The sequence below is a fragment of the Pleurodeles waltl genome, chromosome 6 (genome assembly GCF_031143425.1).
Source record: "Pleurodeles waltl isolate 20211129_DDA chromosome 6, aPleWal1.hap1.20221129, whole genome shotgun sequence".
Taxonomy (NCBI): Eukaryota; Metazoa; Chordata; class Amphibia; order Caudata; family Salamandridae; genus Pleurodeles; species Pleurodeles waltl.
The window spans coordinates 974,072,081-974,099,853 of NC_090445.1; the positions used below are offsets into that span (position 1 = coordinate 974,072,081).

A 27,773-nucleotide genomic window follows, 5' to 3' on the forward strand; every position below is an offset into this window, starting at 1 on the left:
AGTAGCTTATTAATGCATGATTTTTGTGATGGGGTTGAGAATATTGGTGTGGATTTCAAGAGTATGTCAGAATAGCTGGGCTGTGATCCTGCCACCACATCTACTACAACCTCTGCTTGAATGTGTCTCATTGTATTTAATGCTGGACCTGGAGGGGATCTTGTGATGCACAGGGAGGGGATTGCTGTTGCGAGCAAACCTGATTTCAACCTTGAAAATTAGGGCAAGACATGCTGGCAATGCGCATACTCAATACAGTGGTTCCTCAGTAATAGTAACAGGAACAACTAGTTGTGTTAGAAAAACCCAGGGAGGTAAAAGAGGAGGTGAGTATGAGGATTGACTATGTTGCTTGATGACAGTGGGATCAATTTATGAAGTGTTATTTTTTGTGTGTACATTGAGGAATTTATCCACACTGGTTCTTCAGACCCACATGGTGCTTTAAGAAGGAAGTAGACATTTGAGGGTACAGACCGAGGGGAGGGTGATCAGAATGACCAAAATGCTTTTTCAAAGTAGCAGTCAGATATTTTTATGCGAAGAGAACAAGTAAATCTACCCTTGATCAAATTAATACAGAAATAATTCTTTGTTGTTTTTATGGAAATCACGTTTTATTTTGAACTGTTATTCCAGATGACACGTGTTTTGTCCCCTGTTTGGCTCGACAACCTGGGGCTTTCTTAAGGTTTTTGTCATGTGCAATCACTATTCCAAATATTGTGAAAACAGAGCATATTAATTCTCAGTTCCTGTCATCTCTCCTCCCACAAGTTCCGACAGGAGCCTAAAGTGTGTTTCAGTGGCTTCTGCTATTGAGAATAATGCCTGCTTCTGCAGCTGTGGGGGGGGGGGTGACTGTGTTGCATCATTGGCTGCTCCACCTTGCGAAACAAATTGGTGCTTGACTATACCAACATGTCTAAATACAGTGCCACACCTAGCAAACAGCAACATTCTTGACATACTATAGACTCTGTTGGAAATTGCGGGAGGAGGAATGACAGCCCTTCAAAAGAAGCCAAGCCAACAATAACACAGAAGAATTATATGAATTTTGTTGCTGGATTTCCATGAGCCTTGCCTCCATTCACTAGGTGAAGGAACCCGGACTATGCAGAGCCAGTGATGCCAACCTGCCAAAGAGCAGGCTGCAATAAGCTACCTTAAGTTAAAAGATGCCCTCAAGAAAAGGACATGACTTTTAATTGTATGACTGTAACTATGCTGAACAGAACTGGGAATTATTAGGCTCTGTTTGCATAATAAATGGAATAGTGATTGCACAAGACAAACTCCTTGAGAAAGCCCCAGGTTGTCGAGCTATACAGGGGATGAAACAGATGTCATCTGGAATCACCTTTTCAAATAAAACGGGATTTGCATAAAAAACAACAAATAATTCTGTATTAATTTAATCAAGGATAGATTTACTTAATCTCTTCTTACTGACACTGAGGCAAATTGGGTCCAAACCTCAAACAGTAATCTACCCCACCGCTTGGATTATGGGTATTACTCAACAGGGAATGAGTGTTGGACCTTGGAACTTATTTTTCTCGATATTTTTATGCACTGGGCACAGAGAGATTTACAAAACTGATGAATAAAACATGTAATCCTCGGAATTAGATGCATAGTGTGTCAGGTACTACAGGTCTCACCCAATGTATTGTGTCTAGTTCTAAAAAGGTCCATTGGAATTAGTTGAGCCACACTGGTGGCATAAACGGCCTGCACCACTGGGCATTATTGAGCCAGGCTATCTGCATATTTGACCTACTCCCAGGTCTTAAATTATACCATTTTGCATAGTTGAGAAGCACCCTGACGCTGTGTCAAGGACTCTGTAACAGTTGATTAGTGTCTACATGTTTTGATTTATTACTGACATATGAGTGCAGTAGCTTGGCTTATGGTGGCAGTGATGTCAATGTCATTTTATATATTTTGGCATAGGAACAGTGATGAATATTTTTGTCTCCTGACTGAGTAGCTGGAACTGATGTCACTTTTTTCTACCACATTTACAATGGTCACTTTTTCCACTGGACCACCACCTCCATATAAGTATGTCCAGACCAGAGACCACATTACAAAAAGATGAGGCAAGGATATTTTTTTAAAAGATCTTTGGTTGCATCTATGAATCTTTGTTGGCACCTGTTATGTCAGTGCCGACTACAACATGTATTCAAGTCGTTTTGCCACATTACACTCTGGTACGAAATTCTTACATGTTGTTTAAACACAAATTCTCCCCCCTCTTTTGTTCACTCTACTTATAACTTCCGGGCAAAGACGACATATATCAATATACTGCCTGCGGTCAATCAAAAACAGATTATGGCCCTCATTACAACCCTGGCGGACGGCGGTATTTTGGAGAAAGGTACTGCCAACAGGCTGACAGTACATTTCCCCAAAATATGACATTGGCGGTTTGGCTCAAGCCAAACCACCAATGTACCACTCTGTCCACCAGGGCGGTAACAGCTGCCAGGCTGGACACTTCAGTCTCCAGACAGGCGGCCGTCACTGTCCCACCCGTGGGATTTTGACCCCTCCTACTGCCATGGTTTTCGTGGCTTCCTTACCGCCACGAAAACCATGGCAGTAGGCACTATCAGTGCCAGGGAATTCCTTCCCTGACACCGATAGGGGTCTTCCCCGCTCCCCTCCCCCTCCCCAGAGGCCTCCACCATCCTCCCTTCTCCCAACCCCCATGACATACACGCACATTCACGCACCAACATACACACGCATACACATACTCATACCCACATTTACCCACGCATGCATACATACATTCACACACACATCCACACACACTGACATGCATACAAGCACACATGCATTCACGCAACACAACATACACACACACTCACACCCATTCATGCACACACACATTCCACACAACCGCATGCACGCACACAGACACATACACCCACACCCCCACAAACAAAACCCCCACAAACAAAACCCCCACCCCTCCCCTGTCAGAGCACCCAACTTACCTGCTTGCAGGGGGTCCTCAGGCAGAAGACGGGACATGGCACTGCTGCCAGCAGCAGCGTCTGCCAGTAGTACACCACCAGGCCGTATCATGGATCATGATACAGTCTGTGGCGGTCTTCTGGCGTGGCGCTGCTACTGGCAGCAGTGCCATCTTACCACCGTCCGCCGCCATGAATGTAGTGAAATTCTGGCTACGGTCATAAAATGGCAGACGGTAGGTAGCCACGGCGACGGTGTTTTGGAGGCCGTCGCCGGGTCGGTAGGTAGTCATTACCGCCACTGACATAATGAGGGCCAGTATGTATTATTACACATGCACAATTATTTCTAGATGTAGGGATGCAAAACATAGGGTGCAAGAACTAAAAGTATTGCAATCCATTCCAAGAAGTACGTAATACCATTTGAAACATGAAAACATGATTGCAAAGACATGAAAGGATGTATCTCAGAATATATAAAAATACTTGTCATCTACTAAAGATAATTTCAAGACATTGAAGCACACATCAAAGCTATAAAAGTAGATGCATTTGAAGAATTAGGTATTACTTCTGAAATTAGAGACCCTGATTCCAGAGCCCGTAAAAAGATATTTGGAAGGTCCACTAAACATTTCAATAATACAACTGCCCACTGTGGGAAATTTGGCTATAAAAGTGGCTCCAGATTGACTAAGCAATCTCATTGAATCGTGCTGCTTTACCAGGCCAGATCTGATAGAGACTTCTATTTGCAGACTCCTTACCTTTCGAGTTTCCTGGTGTCAACTTGGAATCCAGAACTTTTTCAGAGCAATACCCTTGTGTGCTCCGTCGGGTGGCATTGTTCAGATCTGCGTGGCATCATCGGTGTCATTGGAGACGTTTGTGATATCAGGGTCGTCTATAAAGACACCACTCAGGCACACGTACGTCAGTTCTTTTCCTTTGCGCCAATCTGAAATAGAGCTACCCTCTTTTTTTTTTTGACAAGCCTTTTTCAACCTTTTTGTCTAGACTTTTTTCATCTGTGCAGTATGACGTCGAGGAAGATGAGGTTCAATCTGTGTGGCGCCTGCCACCGGGCCATGGCGGTGACAGATCCGCACCAGGTATATCTCTGGTACCTAGACCGAGACCATGACTCGAAGTCATGTTCGGACTGCTGGGCCACGGCTCCAAAAGCTTTGAGGGAGCAGTCCCTGGCATCGGTGGGCAGCAACTCCTAGGAGGTCAAGGTCCCTGTCAAGGAGGAGGTCGCAGGACCACTCCAGGAGCCCCAAGCCCTCTTCATCCCACTCAAGGTCCTCTGGGCACTCGGGAAAGAGGCATAAAAAGAAGAAGTCCAAGCGAACTTGCCCGTCGGCTGACAAGCCTAGTCGGGAACATCGATGTTCCATGCACGGTTCCGCTGAACCATTGCCAGGGCCGATTCAGGGCTTCCCCCCTTTTCAGGGAGCCGGAGCGACTCCTACTCAACTTAAAGAGTTTTATGAGGCCATGAGTCTCGTGTTTAAGCGGGCTGGCCCATTCTGTGCACCCTCTGGCCCTGCGGGGTCAGCAGAAGCACCATCAGGTTCCAAGTCCGGCAGCTCTGGCCTAAGGAGCGGATGGAGTCTCTCGGATCCGGTATCGGATCTGTAACAATGCCTGGTCCACACAGTCGACTTTCACTGGCATCGCTCCCGACATTGACACTCCCAGGGCCACCGGTGCCCACCGGTGGCACAAGCCCCATACTTATTACTGAAGATCCAGCGCTGGAATGGCATCCCCAACGCTGATTCCAGTGCTGATGGTGCCCACAGGTGCCAGAGCATTGCCTGAGCATTTTTATGAACAGCCATGTACTGGTGAGGAATAGGAGGGGTCTCAGGACCCTCTAGAGTCCCAATTAGAACCCTTGAACTAGTATGAGGAGCTAGGAGTGGCCAGTGGACTAGACACCTCTCCAGATACTGGTATTCTCTCAATTCCTACTGTGGCGACAGAGGAGGGGGCATTGTATGCAATGGTGGTGCGTAGGGCAGCAGAGGTCCCAGACCTAGATCTGCCTATGGTGCTGGTCAGTTGTAACCTCCTGGCAAAGGTGCTTCAGCCGGGGGTTTCCACATGTGAACCAATGTTGCCCTTTAATTAAGCCCTCACTGATGTTCTGCTGGGGACAAGGTCCGGACCTGTGCTTGTCTTGTAAACAGGACAATTGACCACCACCATCCCCCGGATCTGACCAATCCTAGCTTCCTCAAGCAATACCTCACCCGGGAGAGCTTGCTGGTCCAAGCCTACACTTCCTATGGCACCTTCCCTTCCGCTCCCCTGGATGGAGAATCTAAGAGGGTGGACCAATTAGGGAAGATGTTTTCTTCTTCAAGCCTGACATTGAGGTTGGTAAACACCTCATGCCTATTGGGTTCTTTTTTCCATACTTTATGGCGTAAGGTGGAGCAGATGCTGCCTCAGGCCCCGGAGGACATTCGGGCTACTCTCTCACAGGAAATCAAAGATGGGAGGGATGCAGCCAAGTTTACCATCAGGTGTGGTTTGGACACGACGGACTCGCTGGGCAAGGCGATTTTCTCGACAGTGGCCCTTCGACACCATGCCTGGCTACATACCTCTGGCTTTTCAAGGGATTTTCAGACAAACCTTATGGACATGCCCTTTGATGGGACCCACCTTTTTGAGGAAAAGGCAGACTCAGTACTGGAGTGCTTCAAGGACTCCCGGGCTACGGCCAAATCCTGGGGCCTCTTGGTGACCCCTCGCCAACAGTCACTCTATCGCCCCTTTCGAGGATTCGGAAAGGGTGGGGTACCACATCATCCAATGACCAGCCACCGTCCTCTGCCAGGCCATAATCTTGCACGGGGACATGTTCATGGTGCCTTCAGACCCAGAGGGTCTGGCCAGAATTTACCCACTACCCAGCCCCCCCCACCCCCACAGTGTCCAAGCCCTCCTAGTGTGATTTGGCAAACCATGCACATCCACTTGGAAGGAGTATTCAATTTAATCTCCCTCACTGGCAGTCCATAACATCGGACAAATGGGTCTTGCCATGCAGAAGGGCTATTCCCTCCCCTTACAGTCTTTCCCTCCTCCAATGCCTCCCTCAAAAGAACAGCTGATGAAGGATCGCTTAGGTTTGCTCTGCAAGGAAGTTGCGGATCTCTTGGCCAAGGGAGCCATAGAAAGGGTCCCGATATATGAACTAGGCACTGGTTGTTATTCCCACTAATTTCAGATACCCCAAAAAGAACAAGGGCGTTCGCCCTATTCTGGTTTTGCGGGGCGTCAATCCCCTCCTCAAAATGGAGAAATTCAGAATGCTCACTCTGGCTCAGGTCTTGTCAGCCCTAGACCAAGGAGACTATATGGTAGCGTATTTCCATATTCCCATCCTGCCTGCCTACACGTGTTACCTGCCGTTCAAGGTGGGCCACAATCACTTTCAGTTTACCATGCTCCCGTTCGGCCTCACTGGTGCCCCTCGGGTGTTCACAAAGGTGATGATGGGTGTCACAGCTCATCTGTACAGGCTAGGGGCTTCAGTCTTCCCCTACCTCAACGACTGGCTGTTGAAGGCTGCTTCACCCCAGGCTGTTCTCACCCACCTTCAGACTACGACAAACCCCCTGGGGTTCACTATAAACATGCCAAAGTCACATCTGACTCCCTCTCGGATGCTCCCTTTCATCGGAGCTGTTCTGGACACAGTGCAGTTTTGGGCCTATCCTCCCAAGCAGCAAGTACAGGATATTCAGGTTATGATTCCGATGTTTCGGCCTCTATCCTGGATTTCGGTGAGACAGACTCTGAGTCTTCTGGGCCCCATGCCCTCCTGCATCCTCCTAGAAAAAAATGCCAGATGGCATATGAGAGCTCTGCAGTGGGACTTGAAGTTCCAATAGGCACAGCATTAAGAGGAAATCTTGCAGACGTGGTTCAGATCTCAGAGGGAACTGCTAAAGATCTGCAGTGGTAGTTAGTGAACTGAGATTGGGTTAGAGGCAGACTCCTCTCCCTTCCCCAACCAGAATGTACAGTAGAGAGAGATGTGTCACTTCTGGGATGGGGCGGCCTTCTGGGAGAGGTGGAGATCAGAGGCCTCTGGTCTCCGGCTGAATCCAGACTAAATATAAACTTACTGTAGATTCGGGTGATCCGATTAGCATTGAAGGCATTTCTTCCTGCTGTCAACTGGAAGATGGTGCAGGTGTTCACGGACAACACCAAAGCAATGTGGTACGGCAACAAGCAGGTCGGTGTGGGGTCGTGGACCCTTTGTTAAGAGGCCTTGCGTCTCTGGACAAGACTGGAACAGTAGGACATAACCCTGGTGGTTCAACACCTGGCAGATTCTCTGAACGCCAAGGCAGACAAACTCAGCCGTCGATGCCCAGCAGATCATGAGTGGTGTCTCCATACAGAGGAAGCACAAGGAGTCTTTCAGCAGTGGGTAGAGCCTTGGTTAGATCTGTTTACCTCCACAGAGAACGCGCAATGTCAGATGTGTTGCGCGTTGGAGTTTCCAAGGGGGCACTTGCTTGTGACGGTTTTCATCGCAAAGGGAGCTCAGGCCTCCTGTATGCCTTTCCGCCCATACCACTTCTTCCCAGAGTTCCCAAGAAGATCAAGAATGACTGGGCCCAAGTAATCCTGGTTGTTCTGGACTGGGCACACAGAGTTTGGTATCCTTAGCTTCTGAAAATGAGCATCAATCCTCCAATCAAGCTGCCTCTTCAGGAAGAACTTCTGTTGCAGCAACATAGGAAGGTTCTCCACCCGAACCTGTCAACTCTGCACCTTCATGCATGGAGACTGAGCGGCAACAGTTGACATCCTTCGACCTTCCTCCCGAAGTTTGTAAAGATATTTTGGCAGCCAGACGTCCTTCCACTAAGAGAGTGTACGCCTGCTGTTAGAAACGCTTTGTTTATTATTGTACAGAAAGATCTATTAATCATTTTTATGCTTCTTGACCAGCAGCGCTATGCATTGGGCACTCTCAAAGGGTATCTTGCTGCCTTATCAGCATTCCTTCGACATCCCAATCATCAGCCTTTATTATTCAAAACACCTATTGTATATAGATTTCTCAAAGGGCTTGTACATATGTATCCTCCTACATCCTTTTCTTCAGTGGGACTTAAATCTGGTCCTCACATTTCTCATGTGTGCTCCCTTTGAGCCCTTACACAACTGTCCCCTCTGGCTACTCACCATCAATACAGCCTTCTTATTGGCAATAACATCTGCCGGGAGGGTGAGTGAGATTCAGGCTCTCTCATCTAAACCGCTGTATCTCACCATGTTTCCAGACATGGTGGTACTTTGTCTTGTGCCTCTTTCCTCCCCAAGGTGGTGACCCCATTTCACCTTAGTCAGAACATCACCCTGCTCGCCTTCTTTGCTCCACCGCATACCTCTAAAGAAGAGGAGTGACTCCACGAGCTGGACCCAAAAAGAGCATTGTCGTTCTACCTTGACTGCACAAAACAGTTTTGAGTGAATAACCAACTCTTTGTGGGGTACGTGGGTGCAAAGAAAGGTCGGGCAGTGCAGAAGCGAACCATTTCGCACTGGGTCATTCTCTGCATTAAGTTCTGCTACGCGCGCGCCAAGAAGCAGCCTCCTCAGGGCTTGAGAACTCATTCCATCAGGATCATGGCTGCTAGCACAGGGTGTTCCAATCCTGGACATCTGTCAGGCAGCGACGTGGGCGTCCTTGCACACGTTCGCAAGACATTACTGCCTGGACAATCAGGTCCATCGAGTCAGGCACTTTTCCCATTTGGTCCTATAGTTTTTAGTGTGAGAAGATCTGTCCGCAACCCACCACTAGGGGGTTATGGCTTGGGTATCTATTCTAAAAGGTAAGGAATCTGCAACTAGAAGTCTCTATCAGATGAACAAGTTACTTACCTTCGGTAATGCATTATCTGGTAGAGACTCTATCTAGCTGCAGATTCCTTACACTCACCCATGCCTCCCCGCTCTGCGGACACTTCTGCTAGGGCTACGGATTGTCCCTTTCAGGGCCCTAGTTATTTAACACAGACAAACTGTTAGCTCTATCCATTGCTCTGCAATATTGGTGTGGAAGTTAGTGGTAAAGGAACTGACATACGCACGCCGGGGTGGTGCCTTCAAAGGTGACCATGATGTCACAGACGGCTCCAATGACATCAATGATGCCACGTTGATCCAAACAACACCACTTGATGCCAGATTCCAAGCTGATGCCAGGAAATTCTAAAGGTAAGGAATGTGCAGCTAGATAGAGTCTCTACCAGATAATGGCCCTCATTCTGACCCTGGCGGTCTTTGACCGCCAGGGCGGAGGACCGCGGGAGCACCGCCGACAAGCCGGCGGTGCTTCAATGGGGATTCCGACCGCGGCGGTAAAGCCGCGGTCGGACCGGCACCACTGGCGGGGTCCCGCCAGTGTACCGCGGCCCCATTGAATCCTCCGCGGCGGCGCAGCTTGCTGCACCGCCGCGGGGATTCTGACCCCCCCTACCGCCATCCAGATCCCGGCGGTCGGACCGCCGAGATCCGGATGGCGGTAGGGGGGGTCGCGGGGCCCCTGGGGGCCCCTGCAGTGCCCATGCCACTGGCATGGGCATTGCAGGGGCCCCCGTAAGAGGGCCCCTACATGTATTTCACTGTCTGCTGCGCAGACAGTGAAATACGCGACGGGTGCAACTGCACCCGTCGCACAGCTTCCACTCCGCCGGCTCGATTCCGAGCCGGCTTCATCGTGGAAGCCTCTTTCCCGCTGGGCTGGCTGGCGGTCTGAAGGAGACCGCCCGCCAGCCCAGCGGGAAAGTCAGAATTACCGCCGCGGTCTTTCGACCGCGGAACGGTAACCTGACGGCGGGACTTTGGCGGGCGGCCTCCGCCGCCCGCCAAGGTCAGAATGAGGGCCAATGTGTTACCGAAGGTAACTTGTTCTTCTAGATTGGACGGTTTGAGTAGTAAGGACGGAGGGGAAGTCCAACTATGCCAGTGCTAGGTGACCTATGTTATTGCAGATGGTGGATGAGCAGTGCTTTGTTTCTCTTTAGCTTATCAATGGCATTTCATATCATATTAATCATAAATTTAGCCCTGACAGTATCGGGAGGAGCATTTTCTTGGTCTACCTCAATTCTAGCAATCTGGTTTCAATGCACTTCCATGCAGTGCTTAATTTGAGCTGGTGGTTGCTGGTGGGGGCCACCAGCACTAATTTTTGGAACCGGCACTTATTTTTCCTCACTAGACATTCACAAAGAGAAAGTGAGAGAAAATACACAAAGGAGAAAGGAAGAAGAAGAGATTTTTGTGCAATTGGTGTAGGAAGGGCATAGTCCCAGCGATGCTTGACCTGGGTGAGAGCTTTGCAGCTTCTTGTTAGGAGTATTTTGTATAGTTTAGTAACAACGCGTTTTGCCTCGCCCATAGAGAGTATTGTAGTAAGTAGGAGGGATTCGTTTGGTTCATTGTGACCGCAGTCCCATATGTTACATAGGAGATTAGTTATGGCATTGAAAGTCAGAAAGGCTCGTGGTTGCATTACCTCCGCAGCCACCAGGTCTGCAAACTTGATTGCTCTGGAGTCATTATATAGGTCTCCTGTGTTCAGAGTATTAACCGCCCGTACATCATGATGAGAGGATAGTGCGTGGATGCCCGGCAGCTGTGGTACTAGGATTAGGGGAGAATAGGGGAGGGGCTGCTTTTTGCCCTGTACATATCTCTTCCAGCAGTGTCTGGCCGAATCGAGCAAGGGAGTGTTATGTAGTAGATGCGGGAGACCTGTTAATAACCATGTCAGTATCGTTGTTGGGGTTATATAAGCCATTATTGCTGTAGACTCTGCATTGGACGGCTCGTTGAGACATTTAGTAACCCATTGAAGTTGGGCTGCTGCATAATATAGCTCCAGGTTCGGCATGCCCAGACCACCCTCCTCTTGTGGATATTGTGTGGTAGTTAGGGCTACTCTGCGTCTGTCTCTGCCCCGTAGCAGGTCAGTTAGTAGAGAATGCACTTTGTGGAAAAACGAGCGTGGTAAGGTCAACGGAAGTGCAGAGAAATAATATAAGAATCTCGGTAATATCAGCATTTTGACTATTGCTATCCGGCCCATAGGCGATAGGGGCAGGGAACTCCAAAATGTCAAGGAGCCTCGGGTGGAGCGAAGCAGCCTGTCTAAGTTACCTTCTCTTAGGTCTGACATAGAATGATATACTTGAACACCCAAATATTTGAAAGTTTGGTGCGACCATGGTAGTTGATGCATGGGGAGAGATGCTCGTTGTTCAGGGGGCAAACAAGTAAGAGGGAAGATACAGGATTTAGACCAATTCACATGTAAGCCAGATACAAGAGCAAACCTATTTAGTATATGCATTATCTTAGGCAGGGAGACAGAGTGATTACGCAAATATACCAGGGCGTCATCTGCGTACAAGGATATTATGTGATATGTGTCGAACTCCCTTATGCCCCATTTGTGCGCGCATCTCCTGAACTTAATTGCGAGTGGTTCCATAGCTATTGCGAAGAGCAATGGTGAGAGCGGGCAACCCTGCCTGGTTCCCCTGTTCACAGGAAAGGCCTCCGACGCTACCTGACCGGTTTTCACTCGGGCTGTTGGTTTGGAATATAGTGTAGTAATCCAATTAATGAAGCCACTCCGGAATCCAAACGCTTTGAGGGTGCTGAATAAATATTCCCAACCCAGCGTGTCGAAAACCTTCTCTATGTCTAGTGACACGGTCACACTATCTGGGTCAGTGGTATTGTGCATGATACGGATTAGGCGCCTTATATTAAAAAAAGTGTTTCTTCCCAGGATAAATCCCGACTGATCAGGGTGTATTAAGTGTGGCAAATGGGGGAGCAATCTATTTGCTAGGATTTTCCCTAGAAGTTTGCAATCAGTGTTCAGTAGAGAGAGTGGTCTATATGATCTGACATCCAGTGGATCTCGCCCCGGCTTGGGCAGGACCACTATTAGTGCTTCCCTCATAGAATCTGGCAATTGTTTTCTATTGCGCGCTTCATTAAACACCTCTAACAGGGGCTGTAACAAGTGAATGCTTTGCGAGTTGTAATATTCTGGTGGTAGACCATCAGTGCCAGGGGTCTTGCCGCGTGCCATCTGAGAGAGGGCCAAGCGAAGCTCCTCAATAGTAATGGGGCCGTCTAGGATATCAGCGTTGTTGACGATATTCAAGTTTTGGGGAATCTGAATTAGAAATTCGGCCAGTTGTTGTTCTGTAGGGGGGATAGAGGATTGGTATAGCGTGTGATAATACGTATAGAAGGCCTTGTTGATGTCAGTTTGAGTGTTAACCACTATTCCTGTTTGTAATTTAATAGCTCCTATCGGCGGTGATTGCGGTGATTGACGCACTAACCACGCCAGCAATTTGCCCGATCTGTCCCCCTCGGCATGTTGTCTCGTTTTAAAGTGTCTATAGTCATGCCTGCTAAGACTGTCATCTGTTTCTCTGTATTTTGCTTTCAGTGATATTAGCGTTTCTGGTGGGGTATTATTTATTGAGACTTCAGTCTCCGCCCTATGTATTTTGGCTTCCAATTTTAATAACTCTGTAGTCAGCATTTTCTTAATGCCCACTGACGCTGCCAAACAGTGTCCTCTGATTACTACTTTATGTGCATCCCACTCAGTAGCTCGGGTTGATGTTGTGTTTTTATTTAGAGAGAAATAGGTCGACAGGCATGTGGCCAATTCAGTGTAAAAAGGGGGGTCAGTCAGGGCGTCTGGCTGCAGGCGCCATGTTGGAATATTTTCATGTATGTATCCCCATAGCAGTATGGAGTAGTGTGGGTTATGGTCTGATATAGTACGGGCTAGGTAGCCAGACGTAGTTACCTTTGGGATTATGTTAGGTGTAACGAAGAACATATCCAGCCTAGTGTAAAGTTTGTGCACTGGTGAGTAGAACGAGTACTCACATAATGTTGGATGGGAAGTTCTCCAAATTTCGCTTAGCCCATTATTAGAAGCCCAATCTACCAGGTCAAGCGATGCTCGTTCAGCCGGGGCGTGATCCAGTGGACGAGTAGAACGGTCTTTCAAGATATCTAGAACGCAGTTGAAGTCACCGCCCCATATGGCATCTGTTGCAGGGTCACTGAGCATGCCACTGCCCAATGTCCCTAGGAAGTCCCGTTGGTTTGTGTTTGGAGTATATAATGTTATCAGGGCTAAGGGGCCTCCGTCTAAGGTACCCTCCAGTACTACGTACCGCCCATTTGGGTCGCATTGTTTGCGGGACATAGTATATGGGACCCCGGGGGCTATCCAGATTATAGCTCCTCTGGCATATGTCGAGAAGGTGGTCCCATATAATTGGCCTTTCCATTTTGTTTTGGTATATGCCAACGAGGACTCATCTAAGTGGGTTTCTTGCAACATGGCTATGTGTATCTGGTGCCTCCTTAGGTATGTATAGATCCGTTGCCTTTTGCTTACGGATGCCATGCCCTTTACATTCCACGTGAGAATTTTATAATGTGCGGTATAGCGCTTATTTTGGGATGCCATGGGTTCTAAGTGAAATAAAGTGGGGGGTACCGCCTGTGGTTGCGCAAGCCTGATTTTCTTTGTTATTTGATACCTATACATATCATCTAGCCTCTTGGCTACTGGAATGTGAGACCTGCCTTTAAGGTTTACATTGTGGTGTGGCGCTCTGCAAACAGTACATGTCAATACATATAACAGTAAAACGTTCCATTCAACTACAGCTATAAGATCTACCACATTTAGCAACAGTGGGAGTTGTGGTAAAAACAAGGGGGTAACAAAACTTGTCATCTTGGGGTAACGGTCTGTAACGGGAGTGCCGCCGAACGCAGCTCCCAAACACCTGTCGGGGGAGGAACACAATGGCCCGGGGGCACGAGAGGAAACCTCCCTGCCATGACGTATGACGCTGAGGGCGTCATAAACATCAGAAGAGAAGACGGACGAGAGAGATCGGGAGAAAAGAAGGAGGAGCCGAGAACGCGGGGAAGCCGGAGTGAGGAGATCGCCATCGGAGCATCGGAAGAAGAGAAAGAGACCGCCGTGACCGGAGAGCCGACAACGGAAAGGGAAACCGCCATCACCAGGGGGCCGGAAGAAGAGAAGGACACCGTCGAGGCCGGAGAGTCGGTTGCAGCGAGGGGAAGCACCGCCATCCGAGTGCCCGGGACGGAGGAAGAGACCCAGAAGTCAGGACGCCTCGAAGGAAGGAGGAACCACTGGGCAACTCCCGGCCCAGACGAAGAGAAATCGGGAGATCACCCACGTGCCGGCCGCGCCCCGGGAGGGACGTGGCCCTCCCAGGTACGTCTATACCCTGCCTGGCAGACTCTGTCAGGCTGGCTGACATGGAAAAGAGGGAGGGGGGGGGAAGAAAGGGAGGACGGGAAGACCTCGTGAAAGAAGGGGACTTACCAGAAAAGGAGAGGGGGACCTAAACTGCTTTAACCCACGGACAGGGACACCACCCGAGAAACCCTAAGAAAAGGAAGAGAAAGGGGTTTTCTTGGAGTAAAAAGGAAATAAGGGCACAATAACCACAGAGTGATACCCACCACCAGCACCAGCCCTACCTAGTCCACACCACCCTACTAACCCTGTTTGAACCCTTGTCTTACCCCTACTTTATTCACTTACCTGATTACTTTTATTTTTCTTTTTCTTTTGGGAATACGGGAGATCGGAGGACGGAAAAACCAGACCGCCTCAAGACGGAACCAAGACACCACCAGAGACTGTAAAACCCAAGAAGGGTTTTGGGGAAATAGAAAATAGGGCTAATCTTGTGGAAAGAAACAAGAGAGAATTGGCCAACTTTAAATAAAACAGTTATTATTCCCTCAAATAGTGGTGCCAGTCGCATTCTTCCAATATCTTACATCATTCCGATAACGAACCCATTTACAGTGGTGTCAGAAGTGGGATATTGGAACAGGCGACAGGAGAACCCTAGAAAATGGAGGGGGTGCCCACAATGGCGGATATGATGCAGCAACTAGCTGAGGGGCAACGCCATCTGCAAATTGTATGGGAGGAGCAACAGAAGGCAGCCAAGGTGGAAAGGGAGGCTCTGCAAAACGCGCTTAAAAGTCAGGCTACTATCATGGCCAACAATCAGTTGGTACATGACAACGCGATAAAGACTTTGACGGATACCATTGCAGCAACTCGGGTACATCCAAATGTACCTAGTTCCGTTTTGCAGAGATATCAGGAAGGCGAAGACCCCGACGCCTTCTTTACTAACTTTGAACGAGTCGCCATTTCAGCCACCTGGCCGCAGGACAGATGGGGTCAATATATCGCTCCCTTATTAACCGGGACCCTCCAAGCAGCCTATCAAGCGGTTAACCCGGGTGGGACAACACCCTATCCGGACATCAAGAAGAGCATCCTAGAAAGGGTCGGCTTTGATACAGAACACTATCGGGTTCGCTTCAGGAAGGCCAGGTGGGGCCCCTCTGAGAACCCTCGAGCTTTATATTTTAGGGTCAAAGATTTAGGTCTCAAATGGCTTGGACCCATAGAGACGAATAGGGAAGATGTTATTGAGGCCGTTCTCCTAGAACAATATCTAGACGCCCTACCCGCCAATACTCGCCATTGGATCAAGCAACACCCGAACCCCGACACGAATACTACCATTGAGCTGGCCTGTGCTTTCCACCGCTCCCTCGAATTCAAAACACCCCTTCCGCGGTTGTTACCTCAACCAGTTAGGCAAAACACGGGACAATCCGCAGCCTCGGGGAAAAGGCCGATAGAGGAACCGGGAAGGTTACGAGGGATAGAGAAGCCCTCTGGACAGCAGCCCCAGTGTTTTAGTTGTGGGGAATGGGGACACATTGCCCGATTTTGCCCGCTGAAGTCCGGCAAACCCGAACCCATGGAAATAGGGGTTACGAGAGGCCGGGTTTTCTACACCGGGGGGAAAGATACCCAATACAAAAAGATACTGTCCATTAATGGGAGGGACACACTAGCGCTCATCGACTCCGGATGTAGTCAGTCCGTAATCAGAGCGGATCTGATTGCCGAGCATACACTTGACCCAGGTTTCACAGTATCCATATGTTGTATTCACAGGGAAACAAGAGAATATCCCCTAATATGGACTACCCTTTTTTGGGAAGGAACAAATACCCCCATACGGCTGGGGGTAGTTGAACGGTTGGTGGAAGAGGCCATCATAGGAACAGACTTTAAAGACTTTCCGATCCTTTTGGACAGCACACAGAGCAAGAAAGACCTGGATGCCTGGTTGGGAAGCGCCCCTTTTTCTGAATTACCCATAACAGCCCCGGTGACCCGCTATAAACCCACTAAAAGAGAAAAACGAGAAGCCAGGAAGTCCTATAGAAGAGAGGATACAAACCACGACAGAGATAACGCACAGGTATTCGCCCTCGTTGGTCTTCCGCCCTTCCGATGTAGTCAAAGGGACGATCCCAGTTTGATCCACGCCTGGAGAAGTGCCAAACCTCGAACCATAGATGATAAGGGTCCCTCCTTTGTGATCAATAAAAATCTGTTATATCGAATCACCAGTAACGAGAGAGGGGAAAAGAAACAGTTACTGATTCCCGAACCCTATAGGCAGCAGGTGTTGCATCTAGCCCATAATCAGCCGGGGGGGGGGTCATTACGGGAGAGAAAAAACAGAGGAATACCTATTAAGGAAATTCTACTGGACTGGGGTTTTTTCCCATATCAGAAAGTTCTGTCAGCAATGTCCTAGATGTCAGTTGATAGATCCCGGACCCAGGAAAAAAGCCCCCCTACATCCTCTTCCCATTATTGACGTACCGTTCTCTAGAGTAGGAATGGATCTAGTCGGGCCCCTCCTACCGTCTTCCAAGGGATACCATTACATTCTAGTATTGGTCGATTACGCCTCTAGGTATCCGGAAGCTATCCCCCTAACTAGTATTAGCACTAAAAGTGTCGCCAACGCCATGATAGGTTTCTTCTCACGAATAGGGTTTCCCCGAGAAATATTGACGGACCAAGGGACCCAGTTTATGTCCAACTTGATGGCTCAGATTTGTCAATTATTAGGGATACGACAGATAAGGACAGCGGTTTATCACCCCCAGACAGACGGACTAGTAGAAAGGTATAATCGCACCCTGAAAACCCTTCTGAGGAAAGCGATCTCCGAGTCAGGTAAAGATTGGGACAAGAAACTTCCCCTAGTGTTATATGCCGTCAGAACCCATGAACAAGCATCTACAGGACATAGTCCATTCGAACTGCTGTTTGGGCGACAGTCTAGGACCCTATTAGACATGGCAGCCGAGTTATGGGAGGAAGACGAAAGCGGGGAAAAACCTCTCCTAGAGTACACCAGTGAGTTAAAGTCCCGACTACAAACGATATGGGAAGATGTGAGAGGGCACATGGAAAAAGCTCAGGAGAAACAAAAGCGTTATTACGATAGGAACACTCAAATGAGATCTTTTGTAGAGGGAGACCAAGTATTAGTGCTTTTACCCAGTTCAGACAATAAACTTTTGGCAAAATGGCAAGGCCCATATAAAATAATAAAAGCAGTAACTCCGGTTACCTATAAACTACAACTCGCGACTAATCCCAACCGATTTCAAATCTTTCATGTTAACTTACTAAAAAGATGGGAGGAATCTCAAGTAGACCAAAATATAAACTGTTTAGTTAACACAGTAAAAGAGCTAGAAATAGGGTGGTGCCCCACAGACCCCCCCTCAAAGGGCGATATACCCCTCCGAAATGCGGAGTTAACAGTGCAACAGAACCAACAACTAAACCAACTCCTTAATGCGCACCCCCACGTGTTTTCCCCTGTTCCAGGTAAAACAGAGCTAATCCACCACCAGATTATAACCCAACCGGGTAAAATAATCCGGTTACGTCCCTATCGCATTCCCGAAGCGAGGAAGGTCATAGTTGAAGAGGAGGTAAAAAGGATGTTAGATTTGGATATTATAGAGCCGTCCCAAAGCCCCTGGTGCTCCCCGGTGGTGTTAGTGCCAAAACCGGACGGATCCATACGCTTTTGTATCGACTTTAGACAAATCAATGCCGTGTCCCAATTTGATACGTATCCTCTTCCCAGGGTAGACGAACTTATAGAACGGCTCGGTAAAGCCAAATACATGTCTACCCTAGACCTAACAAAAGGATACTGGCAGATTCCTTTAGCTAAAGCCGATAAAGAAAAAACGGCGTTCTCCACCTCTTCCGGTCTATATCACTTTAAGGTACTCCCTTTTGGACTGCATGGAGCCCCCGCCACTTTTCAGAGACTCATCGATACTATATTACGACCACATACCAGATACGCGGCCGCCTATCTGGATGACATCGTTATTCATAGCGAAACCTGGGAAGACCATTTAAACCATGTAGGACAGATCTTTAAAGCACTGTCGGCGGCCGGATTGACCGCCAATCCTTCCAAGAGCCGACTGGCTTTCAATGAAATTCCCTATCTGGGTTATCATATTGGGAAGGGGAATATCAGGCCCCAAATGAGTAAAATAGAAGCCATTTTACGTATAAGCGCACCCACCACAAAGAAAGAGATCCGATCCTTCCTCGGACTAGTGGGGTATTATCGAAGATTCATACCCCACTACTCTACAGTGGCCGCCCCCCTCACTGACCTCTTGAGGAAGGGGAAACCCAAGAACATCACAAGTCTAACCATTCCACAATCACATAGCTACCGTACCTTGCAACGGTGCCTAACCACGCAACCCGTATTAAAATGCCCTGAATTCAGTCGTCCCTTCCATCTCCAAACGGATGCCTCGGACGTAGGCCTGGGTGCAGTACTGTTCCAAAAAGATGAAAATGAGATAAGCCATCCGGTGGTCTTCATTAGTCGTAAGCTATTTCCACGGGAACAGAACTATCCCATAATAGAGCGTGAGTGCCTGGCCATTAAATGGGCTGTTGAAAGCCTTCAATATTATCTCCTAGGGAGGTCCTTCCTTTTATATACCGACCACGCCCCTCTTACCTGGCTCTCGAGGTATAAGGACACCAACGTTCGCATTTTAAGATGGTTTATGGAGCTACAACCTTTCTCCTTCCAGGTTTGCCATCTCCCTGGAGACCTTATGGGACAAGCAGACTATTTGTCTAGATTTCCGGGACCTGGGGGGCTCGAACAGCCCCATCCAAGGGAGGGGATGTGTAACGGGAGTGCCGCCGAACGCAGCTCCCAAACACCTGTCGGGGGAGGAACACAATGGCCCGGGGGCACGAGAGGAAACCTCCCTGCCATGACGTATGACGCTGAGGGCGTCATAAACATCAGAAGAGAAGACGGACGAGAGAGATCGGGAGAAAAGAAGGAGGAGCCGAGAACGCGGGGAAGCCGGAGTGAGGAGATCGCCATCGGAGCATTGGAAGAAGAGAAAGAGACCGCCGTGACCGGAGAGCCGACAACGGAAAGGGAAACCGCCATCACCAGGGGGCCGGAAGAAGAGAAGGACACCGTCGAGGCCGGAGAGTCGGTTGCAGCGAGGGGAAGCACCGCCATCCGAGTGCCCGGGACGGAGGAAGAGACCCAGAAGTCAGGACGCCTCGAAGGAAGGAGGAACCACTGGGCAACTCCCGGCCCAGACGAAGAGAAATCGGGAGATCACCCACGTGCCGGCCGCGCCCCGGGAGGGACGTGGCCCTCCCAGGTACGTCTATACCCTGCCTGGCAGACTCTGTCAGGCTGGCTGACATGGAAAAGAGGGAGGGGGGGGGAAGAAAGGGAGGACGGGAAGACCTCGTGAAAGAAGGGGACTTACCAGAAAAGGAGAGGGGGACCTAAACTGCTTTAACCCACGGACAGGGACACCACCCGAGAAACCCTAAGAAAAGGAAGAGAAAGGGGTTTTCTTGGAGTAAAAAGGAAATAAGGGCACAATAACCACAGAGTGATACCCACCACCAGCACCAGCCCTACCTAGTCCACACCACCCTACTAACCCTGTTTGAACCCTTGTCTTACCCCTACTTTATTCACTTACCTGATTACTTTTATTTTTCTTTTTCTTTTGGGAATACGGGAGATCGGAGGACGGAAAAACCAGACCGCCTCAAGACGGAACCAAGACACCACCAGAGACTGTAAAACCCAAGAAGGGTTTTGGGGAAATAGAAAATAGGGCTAATCTTGTGGAAAGAAACAAGAGAGAATTGGCCAACTTTAAATAAAACAGTTATTATTCCCTCAAATAGTGGTGCCAGTCGCATTCTTCCAATATCTTACATCATTCCGATAACGAACCCATTTACACGGTCCATATGGAGCGGGGGGTGTTCCATGACTGCGGGTGGTTGAGTGACTTAGACCCGGCCTATTTTACGTATGTTGGTGTCCTTGCTAAACAGGAGCGGCAGCGAGCCGAGTACACAATGTAAGGAAAGTGATTATGCGATTACAAACAACGAAAATATCCAGTTAGGAACAGCGAATAGGATGGCCTCCAGTGTTCAGGGGCAAAGATTTAACAAATGTCATCCGCTGATCGTGGAGTGAGGTTGGGGCCTCGGGCAGAGTCCGTTGAGTCGGAGTTTAACTCTAGGTCAGGATCTGCTTCTGATTGCCCAGATAGAGATGTCGGTGACGCATTGGCAAAACGCAGCGTAGACTGTAGCAGTAGCGATCGTTCAACTCGCGATTGTTCAGGGGAAGGTTTGTTGTCTTGTTTACTGCGAGGTCTGCGTTTATTCCTCGGGGGTAGGCTTTTGTCATTAGGGGGCAGTGGGTCAGCTAGACCTTTTGCATGGAGCCATGTCCATGCATCTTCAGGAGTAGTGAAAAATAGAGTGCGAGTATTGTCTTGTATGTGGAGTTTAGCGGGGAACAACAAGGAGTATTTAATATTGTGCTCTCTTAGATGCTCTTTAATCCGGTAGAATGAGTTTCGTTTTTTTTGTACCTCTACTGTGAAATCCGGATAGGCGGTTATTTGCGCGCTCTCAATGTGTATTGGGCCTATTTTTCAGAATAGTTGTAATATAAGGTCTCTATCACGGTAGTTCAGTAGTTTTGCTATGAGGGGACGTGGATAAGCACCCGGTGGAGGGGGTCTGCCCGGGACCCTGTGGGCGCGTTCTATTGAAAAAAACTTTGGAACATTATTTTTCAGCACCGCTTCAATCAGCCACTGTTCGATGAAGAGTTCTGTGTTGGGGCCTTCGGCGCGTTCCGGAAATCCCACGAACCGGATGTTATTTTGACGCGATCTGCCTTTGGCTTCTTCGGCTCTGCGTTTAAGTGTCTCAACTTCTGCTGTTATAGCACTCAGTTGAGATTTAACCTCAAGCATAGATGGTGTGAGGTGCGACGTGTCTTTTTCAAGCTCAACGATCTTTTCTGCTAGCGCCTGTTGGTCCGCACGCAGCAGGTTAACATCTTCTGTAATTGAGCCAATCTTCGCCTCCAGTGTTGTTTTAGTATCAAGTATGGCTTGCAGCACTTTTTCGAATTGTGTTGAGTGCGTTTGTAATGTCTCTTCCATTTTCTGAAGGGTTTGGTATGTGTCTGTAGCCCCGGATGTTAGAGGCGGCTTAGTAGGGTCCATGGTTCCTGGGGGCGCACGCGGGGTCTTTGGTTTTCCCATCAGGTGGTTCCCGTTCAAAGTTGTTGCTGTTCTTTGAATTCAGCGTTGTATTGTTTAATTTTATCGCATTAGCCAAGTGCTACGGCGCCCGCGGCACGTCCCATGTGGTGTATAGAGGTCTAACTGCGACACGGTGCCTGAGAATGTCAGGCAGCCTCCCGTTTTCCCACTGCGCACCCGTCAGTAGGCGCCACCTAGGTCAGTTGCTACTGCAGTTTATTTACTCCTGCGTTCCTGTTAATTTTTGTACTGATGTGGCATCAACTTTTCGTGGACCTTCAGACTAGGCACTTCTACTCCTTGCTTGGCCCCGCTGTGATGATCTGACGCATTCCCGCGTGGCCGCAACCCACTATAGCTGAATCACGTTGTATTAGCCCCTCTAGAATCTATACTTTCTTTGTATCAGGTGGTCTTTCAGTCATTGTCTCGGCCAACTAAGGGCCCACGTGCCCTCCAGAGGGGCACTGGAGTTCCTCGGAGCGCACAGCTCAGCCCGCAGGGCGTCTTCCGACCGCAGCCACGTCAGGGCGGGGTCCCCAAGGCTCAGTGACTACGAGGACAATCCGCCACTTACCGCCCGTAGGGAGCTCTGCTGTCCCGCTCGATCGCGGCTCCGGTCGCCTCAGTTTTTCAGAGCCAGCAGCGCTCGGGCGTCTCCCAGCGCGATCGTGCGGCGGAGGAGGGCGCCCCGAGCGTCCCTCGGATCGGGCGTGAGCCAAGCGTCTCGGGCAGCTCCCTAGGCTCTCTGCCCGCTGCCGTCTCCGTCCCGTTGGTTCCGCGGCTGGGGGGGGGGATGATTCTCACCCCCGCAGCGGGTCAAGGTGTCTTTAATCAGGATCCTTGTTGTAGGCCGGGTCGGAGCTGCGAATTATGCGTCCGACCCGGTCGCCATCTTGGACACGCCCCCATAAACAAATGCACTTGAGAACATTTAATGAACTTTTCATAAACGTGTAGGGGGTAATAATTATTAGTGTCTGGGAAGAAAACAAGGGGGCCGTCATTTGTGTTAATTGGTGGGATTTTTATAAATGTATTTTTAGATGTATTAATTTTACTAAAAGAATCAGTGTGTATGAAAACTTTAATCCATATTTGCAAGTGTTAACTATTTGCTTTTGTTTTACAGGAAGAGGACGATGTTCCAAAAGATAGTGGATGCAACAGAAAAAATGCAAGCAGAAGATGAGGCGATAAGATACATTACATGTGACCCAACAAAAAAAGAAGTCATCATGTAAGAAGTGCATGGCATGATACTCCTTGATCTCGGAACCATCAATTTACTATTCTAAGCTCTGATCAAATATTTCCCATTTCTTATAGGGCAATGATGATGACAGGCTGTGATTTGTCTGCAATCACTAAGCCATGGGAAGTGCAAAGCAAGGTAGGTTCTGTACGGAACAGCCTTGAGAAAAAAAAACTCCAATCTAAGGTTGCCGGTCAGAAGTACGACAAAAAAATCCCTCCAACTCAAATTTCCACACTGAAAAGTTCCGCAGCATTAATTTAAACACCTACTGGTCACCTGCTTACCCTAATATCAAAATGTCACACTACTGTGATATTCCTCCAATAAATGCACTTGATTTATCCCATCTCTGGGATAACTTACTGTTCTAACTCCAGTCCCAGTTAATAGGGGTAAATTGCTTGATGATGGTATTATCTAATTGTTTTAATCTCAATACTATTTTATATATACAGGTTTGGTGAACATCAAGATTATTGCAGTAAATAGTTTGGTGTTGGTGTTTGTGTTGGAAATAGTCTGGTGATAAAGTTATGATTAGCTACCTTTGTGCTAGCATAATCCATCTGAAAGTCTTAAAATCAAGATGATTTGGGCTGAAGTTGCATTTCATGTTGCCTCAGGGTCTGTAAAGGGTTTTGTCTGCTATTTTGTGCTGTACATTGCTCCTAAATGTGAACACATATTATGTGTGCTTTCTTTCTAAAACTATTTACTGAAAAATGGTAAGAATATTCCACATTGGTTGTTCATGGATGTAGTTTGGGTATCTTTCTAGTCTTGATATTAGAAGATTTTGTTCTTCCTCAAGATCTTAGTAGATTAGGCATATCCCACCAAAATTCTTAATGCAGTAATTTATCAAATTCGGTATAAATTGAAACAGTAATTTAGTGTAACATTATAGAATTAAAGCTAGCCATACTTTGAAGAGACCTGTTCTGCCTTGCATGTCCTTCCTTGTTGCACTGTTAAATATTTAGGGTGGTTATAGATATAAAGAGTAGGGGTACTCTTTTCAACCAAGGGGTGCCACACACAAGCTTGAAAGCAGGAGTGGTATTGATTATACTACTAGTGACAACAAATTCTGGGCCTGATTCTAACTTTGGAGGACGGTGTTAAACCGTCCCAAAAGTGGCGGATATACCACCTACCGTATTACGAGTCCATTATATCCTATGGAACTCGTAATACGGTAGGTGGTATATCCGCCACTTTTGGGACGGTTTAACACCGTCCTCCAAAGTTAGAATCAGGCCCTCTGTGTCCCTAGTACAGAAGGCATCTGCTAATATTATGTGCAGTCAATCATTGGCAAAGCCAATAGATCTGTTGTTCGCCAGACCTTTTGCAATTCTTGTGTTGTTTTGACATGCTTTTTCAAAACATTATTGTTCAGAAAGAAGCTCAGTGTTTGCAAACCTTAAAAAAGTATTGCCTAAAAACAAAAATGTTTTTTGGTCTAAAAAAAAACACATGACTATAGTAGGCCCTAGCAGTGAAGGGAACTACTTTGTGTGGATTGTAAAGAACAACATGACAAAACTCATAGTGAAGTCAGCCAATGGCAAAAATGGACTGATGCTTTGCCCCTTGATGCATGCTTAAGTGAGTTCGTGAAGAATGTGAATGAGACAACCAAAGAGAAATTGATGAAGTGTGGCTGAAAACTCATATACGTAACTATGTTATACACATACTTTTATTAAAATCAAAAGGTCGTGGCTAACACAGACCTAAAAAGGTCAATTGATCTTACATTGGATGCCAACCTCTTGCTTTTGAGGAAGAAAGAAGGAAAGAAAGAAAGAAAGAAAGAAAGAAAGAAAGAAAGAAAGAAAGAAAGAAAGAAAGAAAGAAAGAAAGAAAGAGTTATAAGTGCTGCAAATTAACACAATAAAGGCTGATTTTCTTATTCTTCCTGGATAAAGTTTATTAATGAACCATTGGTGAAATTGAGTTCAGAATAGATGTGTTCTGAAGAAATATCAGCTTCATATGTGAATAAATTCACATGTGTAATATTGAAGCTTTCTGTTTCAGTGCTGCATGCATAGTAAAAAGAGAATAGTAATATAGAACAGTTTCAAATGGACACAATCTGTTATGTTGTGAAATACCAGTATTCAGATAAACAAAGAGCACTTTAAAAGGAAATTACAGCAGCATTGGCAGGGGACAGGAACTGATAAAACGTGAAATGGGGGCTGTGCTTATATCTGGCAGAAGGATCCTGCTTTCACTTCAGGCTCTAAGAATAAAGGCAACACTAAAGCAATTATGAAGAAGAAACGAAACCAGAGAAAGGAAATACCTTGTGTGTGGATGTGCTCCTTGTGAAAGAGGAAAATGCAGTCATTCACAGAGAGGTTAACCAGAGGCTGAAGTAGGCTGACCCATTGCTCCATGCTTATGCTTTAGTGGGTGGAAGCAAAATGTGAATGACACAACAACAGACCAATGGAGGAAGAGAGGTGACTGAAAGCCCATTTAAGTAATTAAGCATATAATTTTAGTAAGATCAAAAGGTCTTCGCTAATGACAGGCCTAAAAAGGGAGATGGTTTAAGCGCAAGACGTGATTGAATAGCTGCCTATTGCACCATCAGCAAGGTTGCCCCTGTGCTGGACAAGGAACTATAAAGTCCTGGAGAACAACAGTTTCTCAAAGTTCATCTTTTCTCCACACATAAACTACTGCATCCATTAGGTTTCCAGAGTTATTTTTCTCAACATGTTTGCACCGGTGAATCACATTTTGGATATAGAATAATGATAATTTTTACATTGATTTACTAGACTGAAAGCATTATAAGAGTGTGATCTTTTGCTCGTACCTTTCAAACTTCTCTCATATTACACACAATTCTTTCCCTTGAATCCTTTTAACCAACAACTCAGTTTTGCAAACACTGTTTATGAGTATACTTTAGTGCATGAACTGTCACCAAATAGGGTAATAGGTGAACATCATGTTTTATATTTCACACTGTTGTTTTAGATTATTTTCTAAGAAGCACACGATTGGATCATTGGTTGCGAATAATTTATGTACCTTGATCTAACAGGGGTCAGAAAAGTGTTGTTTCCAAGCTGTGCTATAAATTAAAGAAATACATGAAAATGATACACAACCTTATCCTATTTAGCATCAGGAAAAATTTAGGGAGCTTTCAATATTGATATGTACATTATTAAGGTATGGTACCGTCACAGACAGTTAATTTAACACTTTCACAGCTTTTCTATGAGAGGTTAAATATCCCAATTATTAACTAAGTGCAATCATATGTTAAAGCAATCTACGCAGGCCTGATACACATTATCATTTCCTCTGTGGGATCTTTGTGGCTTGTTTACTGAATACTAAAACAAACAATGCTGAACAATTAGTAAAATTTTTGTAGCCGATTGCCACTGTTAAACCTTCCCACTAGAGCAGTGGTTCTTTACCTTTTGACTTCTGTGGACCCCCACTTAATTGTTACTTGACCCTGAGGACCACCACTAAGTCATTATTTGAATCAGGGGACCCCTACTGAGTCATTAGTGGAAACAGTGGACCCCAGCCTAAGCATTTTCGATGATTTCAACTGCATAACAATACACAAAAAATACAGAAACAAACATTCTTCAAGCAAATACACAAATTATTAAGGGCCATATTTATACTTTTTGACGCAAAACTGCGCTAACGCAGTTTTGCGCCAAAAAAATTAGCGCCGGCTAACGCCATTCTGAAGCGCCATGCGGGCGCCGTATTTATTGAATGACGTTAGCCGGCGTTAGCCGCCGGCGCTGTCTGGTGTGCGTTGAAAAAAACGACGTACACCAGGCAGCGCCGGCGTAGGGGGAAAATGGCATATGGGCGTCCACAAATGGTGCAAGTCAGGCTGAGGCAAAAAAATCGCCACAACCCGATTTGCGCAATTTTTTTACGACGCCCATCCCCCTTTGAAATGACTCCTGTCTTAGCAAAGACAGGAGTCATGCCCCCTTGCCCAATGGCCATGCCCAGGGACTTATGTCCCCTGGGCATGGTCATTGGGCATAGTGGCATGTAGGGGGGCACAAATCAGGCCCCCCTATGCCACAAAAAAAAAAAAAAAAAATACTTACCTGGACTTACCTTAAGTTCCCTGGGGTGGGTCCCTCCATCCTTGGGTGTCCTCCTGGGGTGGGCAAGGGTGGCAGGGGGTGTCCCTGGGGGCAAGGGAGGGCACCTCTGGGCTCATTCTGAGCCCACAGGTCCCTTAACGCCTGCCCTGACCCAGGCGCTAAAATCCGGCGCTAATGCAGGTTTTTTAGACCCGCCCACTCCCGGGCGTCATTTTTGCCCGGGAGTATAAATACGACGCATATGCATCGGAGTCATTTTTTAAGACGGGAACGCCTACCTTGCATATCATTAACGCAAGGAAGGTGTTCACGCAAGAAAATGACGCTAACTCCATGAACTTTGGCGCTAGACGCGTCTAACGCCAAAGTATAAATATGGAGTTAGTTTTGCGTCGAATTTGCGTCGAAAAAAACGACGCAAATTCGGCGCAAACGGAGTATAAATATGCCCCTTAATATTTTATTTACTTCCCAAATAAATATAGAAAAAGCTAAATTTTAATTTTAATGGGAAGGTTGGAGCCTTTCTAAATTTAATTGAGGCCGCTCATCATCCATACTAGATTCTGTTTGAAGCAGTGCTCCCACTAATCAATCTGAGGGCATGAGAAAACAATGGTATTTAGATTTTGGCAGACAGGATATCCATCACTGTTGCGACGGACTAACACCCCTCTGTCGAGATCTAAATCAGGCACTTAATTGTTTTGCGTCCAATTTCGATTTTCTTCA

The 27,773-nt window shown here is 47.3% G+C and overlaps 1 protein-coding gene across 3 annotated transcripts in view; it reads left to right on the forward strand.

The window, feature by feature from the left end:
• Window positions 1-27,773, forward strand: part of PDE6C (phosphodiesterase 6C) — a 314,305-nt gene that overhangs the window by 232,197 nt on the left and 54,335 nt on the right. For all 3 annotated transcript variants that reach the window (XM_069239839.1, XM_069239840.1, XM_069239838.1), the window contains 2 exons: window positions 22,795-22,902; window positions 22,992-23,055. In XM_069239839.1, coding sequence (XP_069095940.1) covers window positions 22,795-22,902; window positions 22,992-23,055 — 172 coding nt within the window. The remainder of the gene's footprint in view (window positions 1-22,794; window positions 22,903-22,991; window positions 23,056-27,773) is intronic.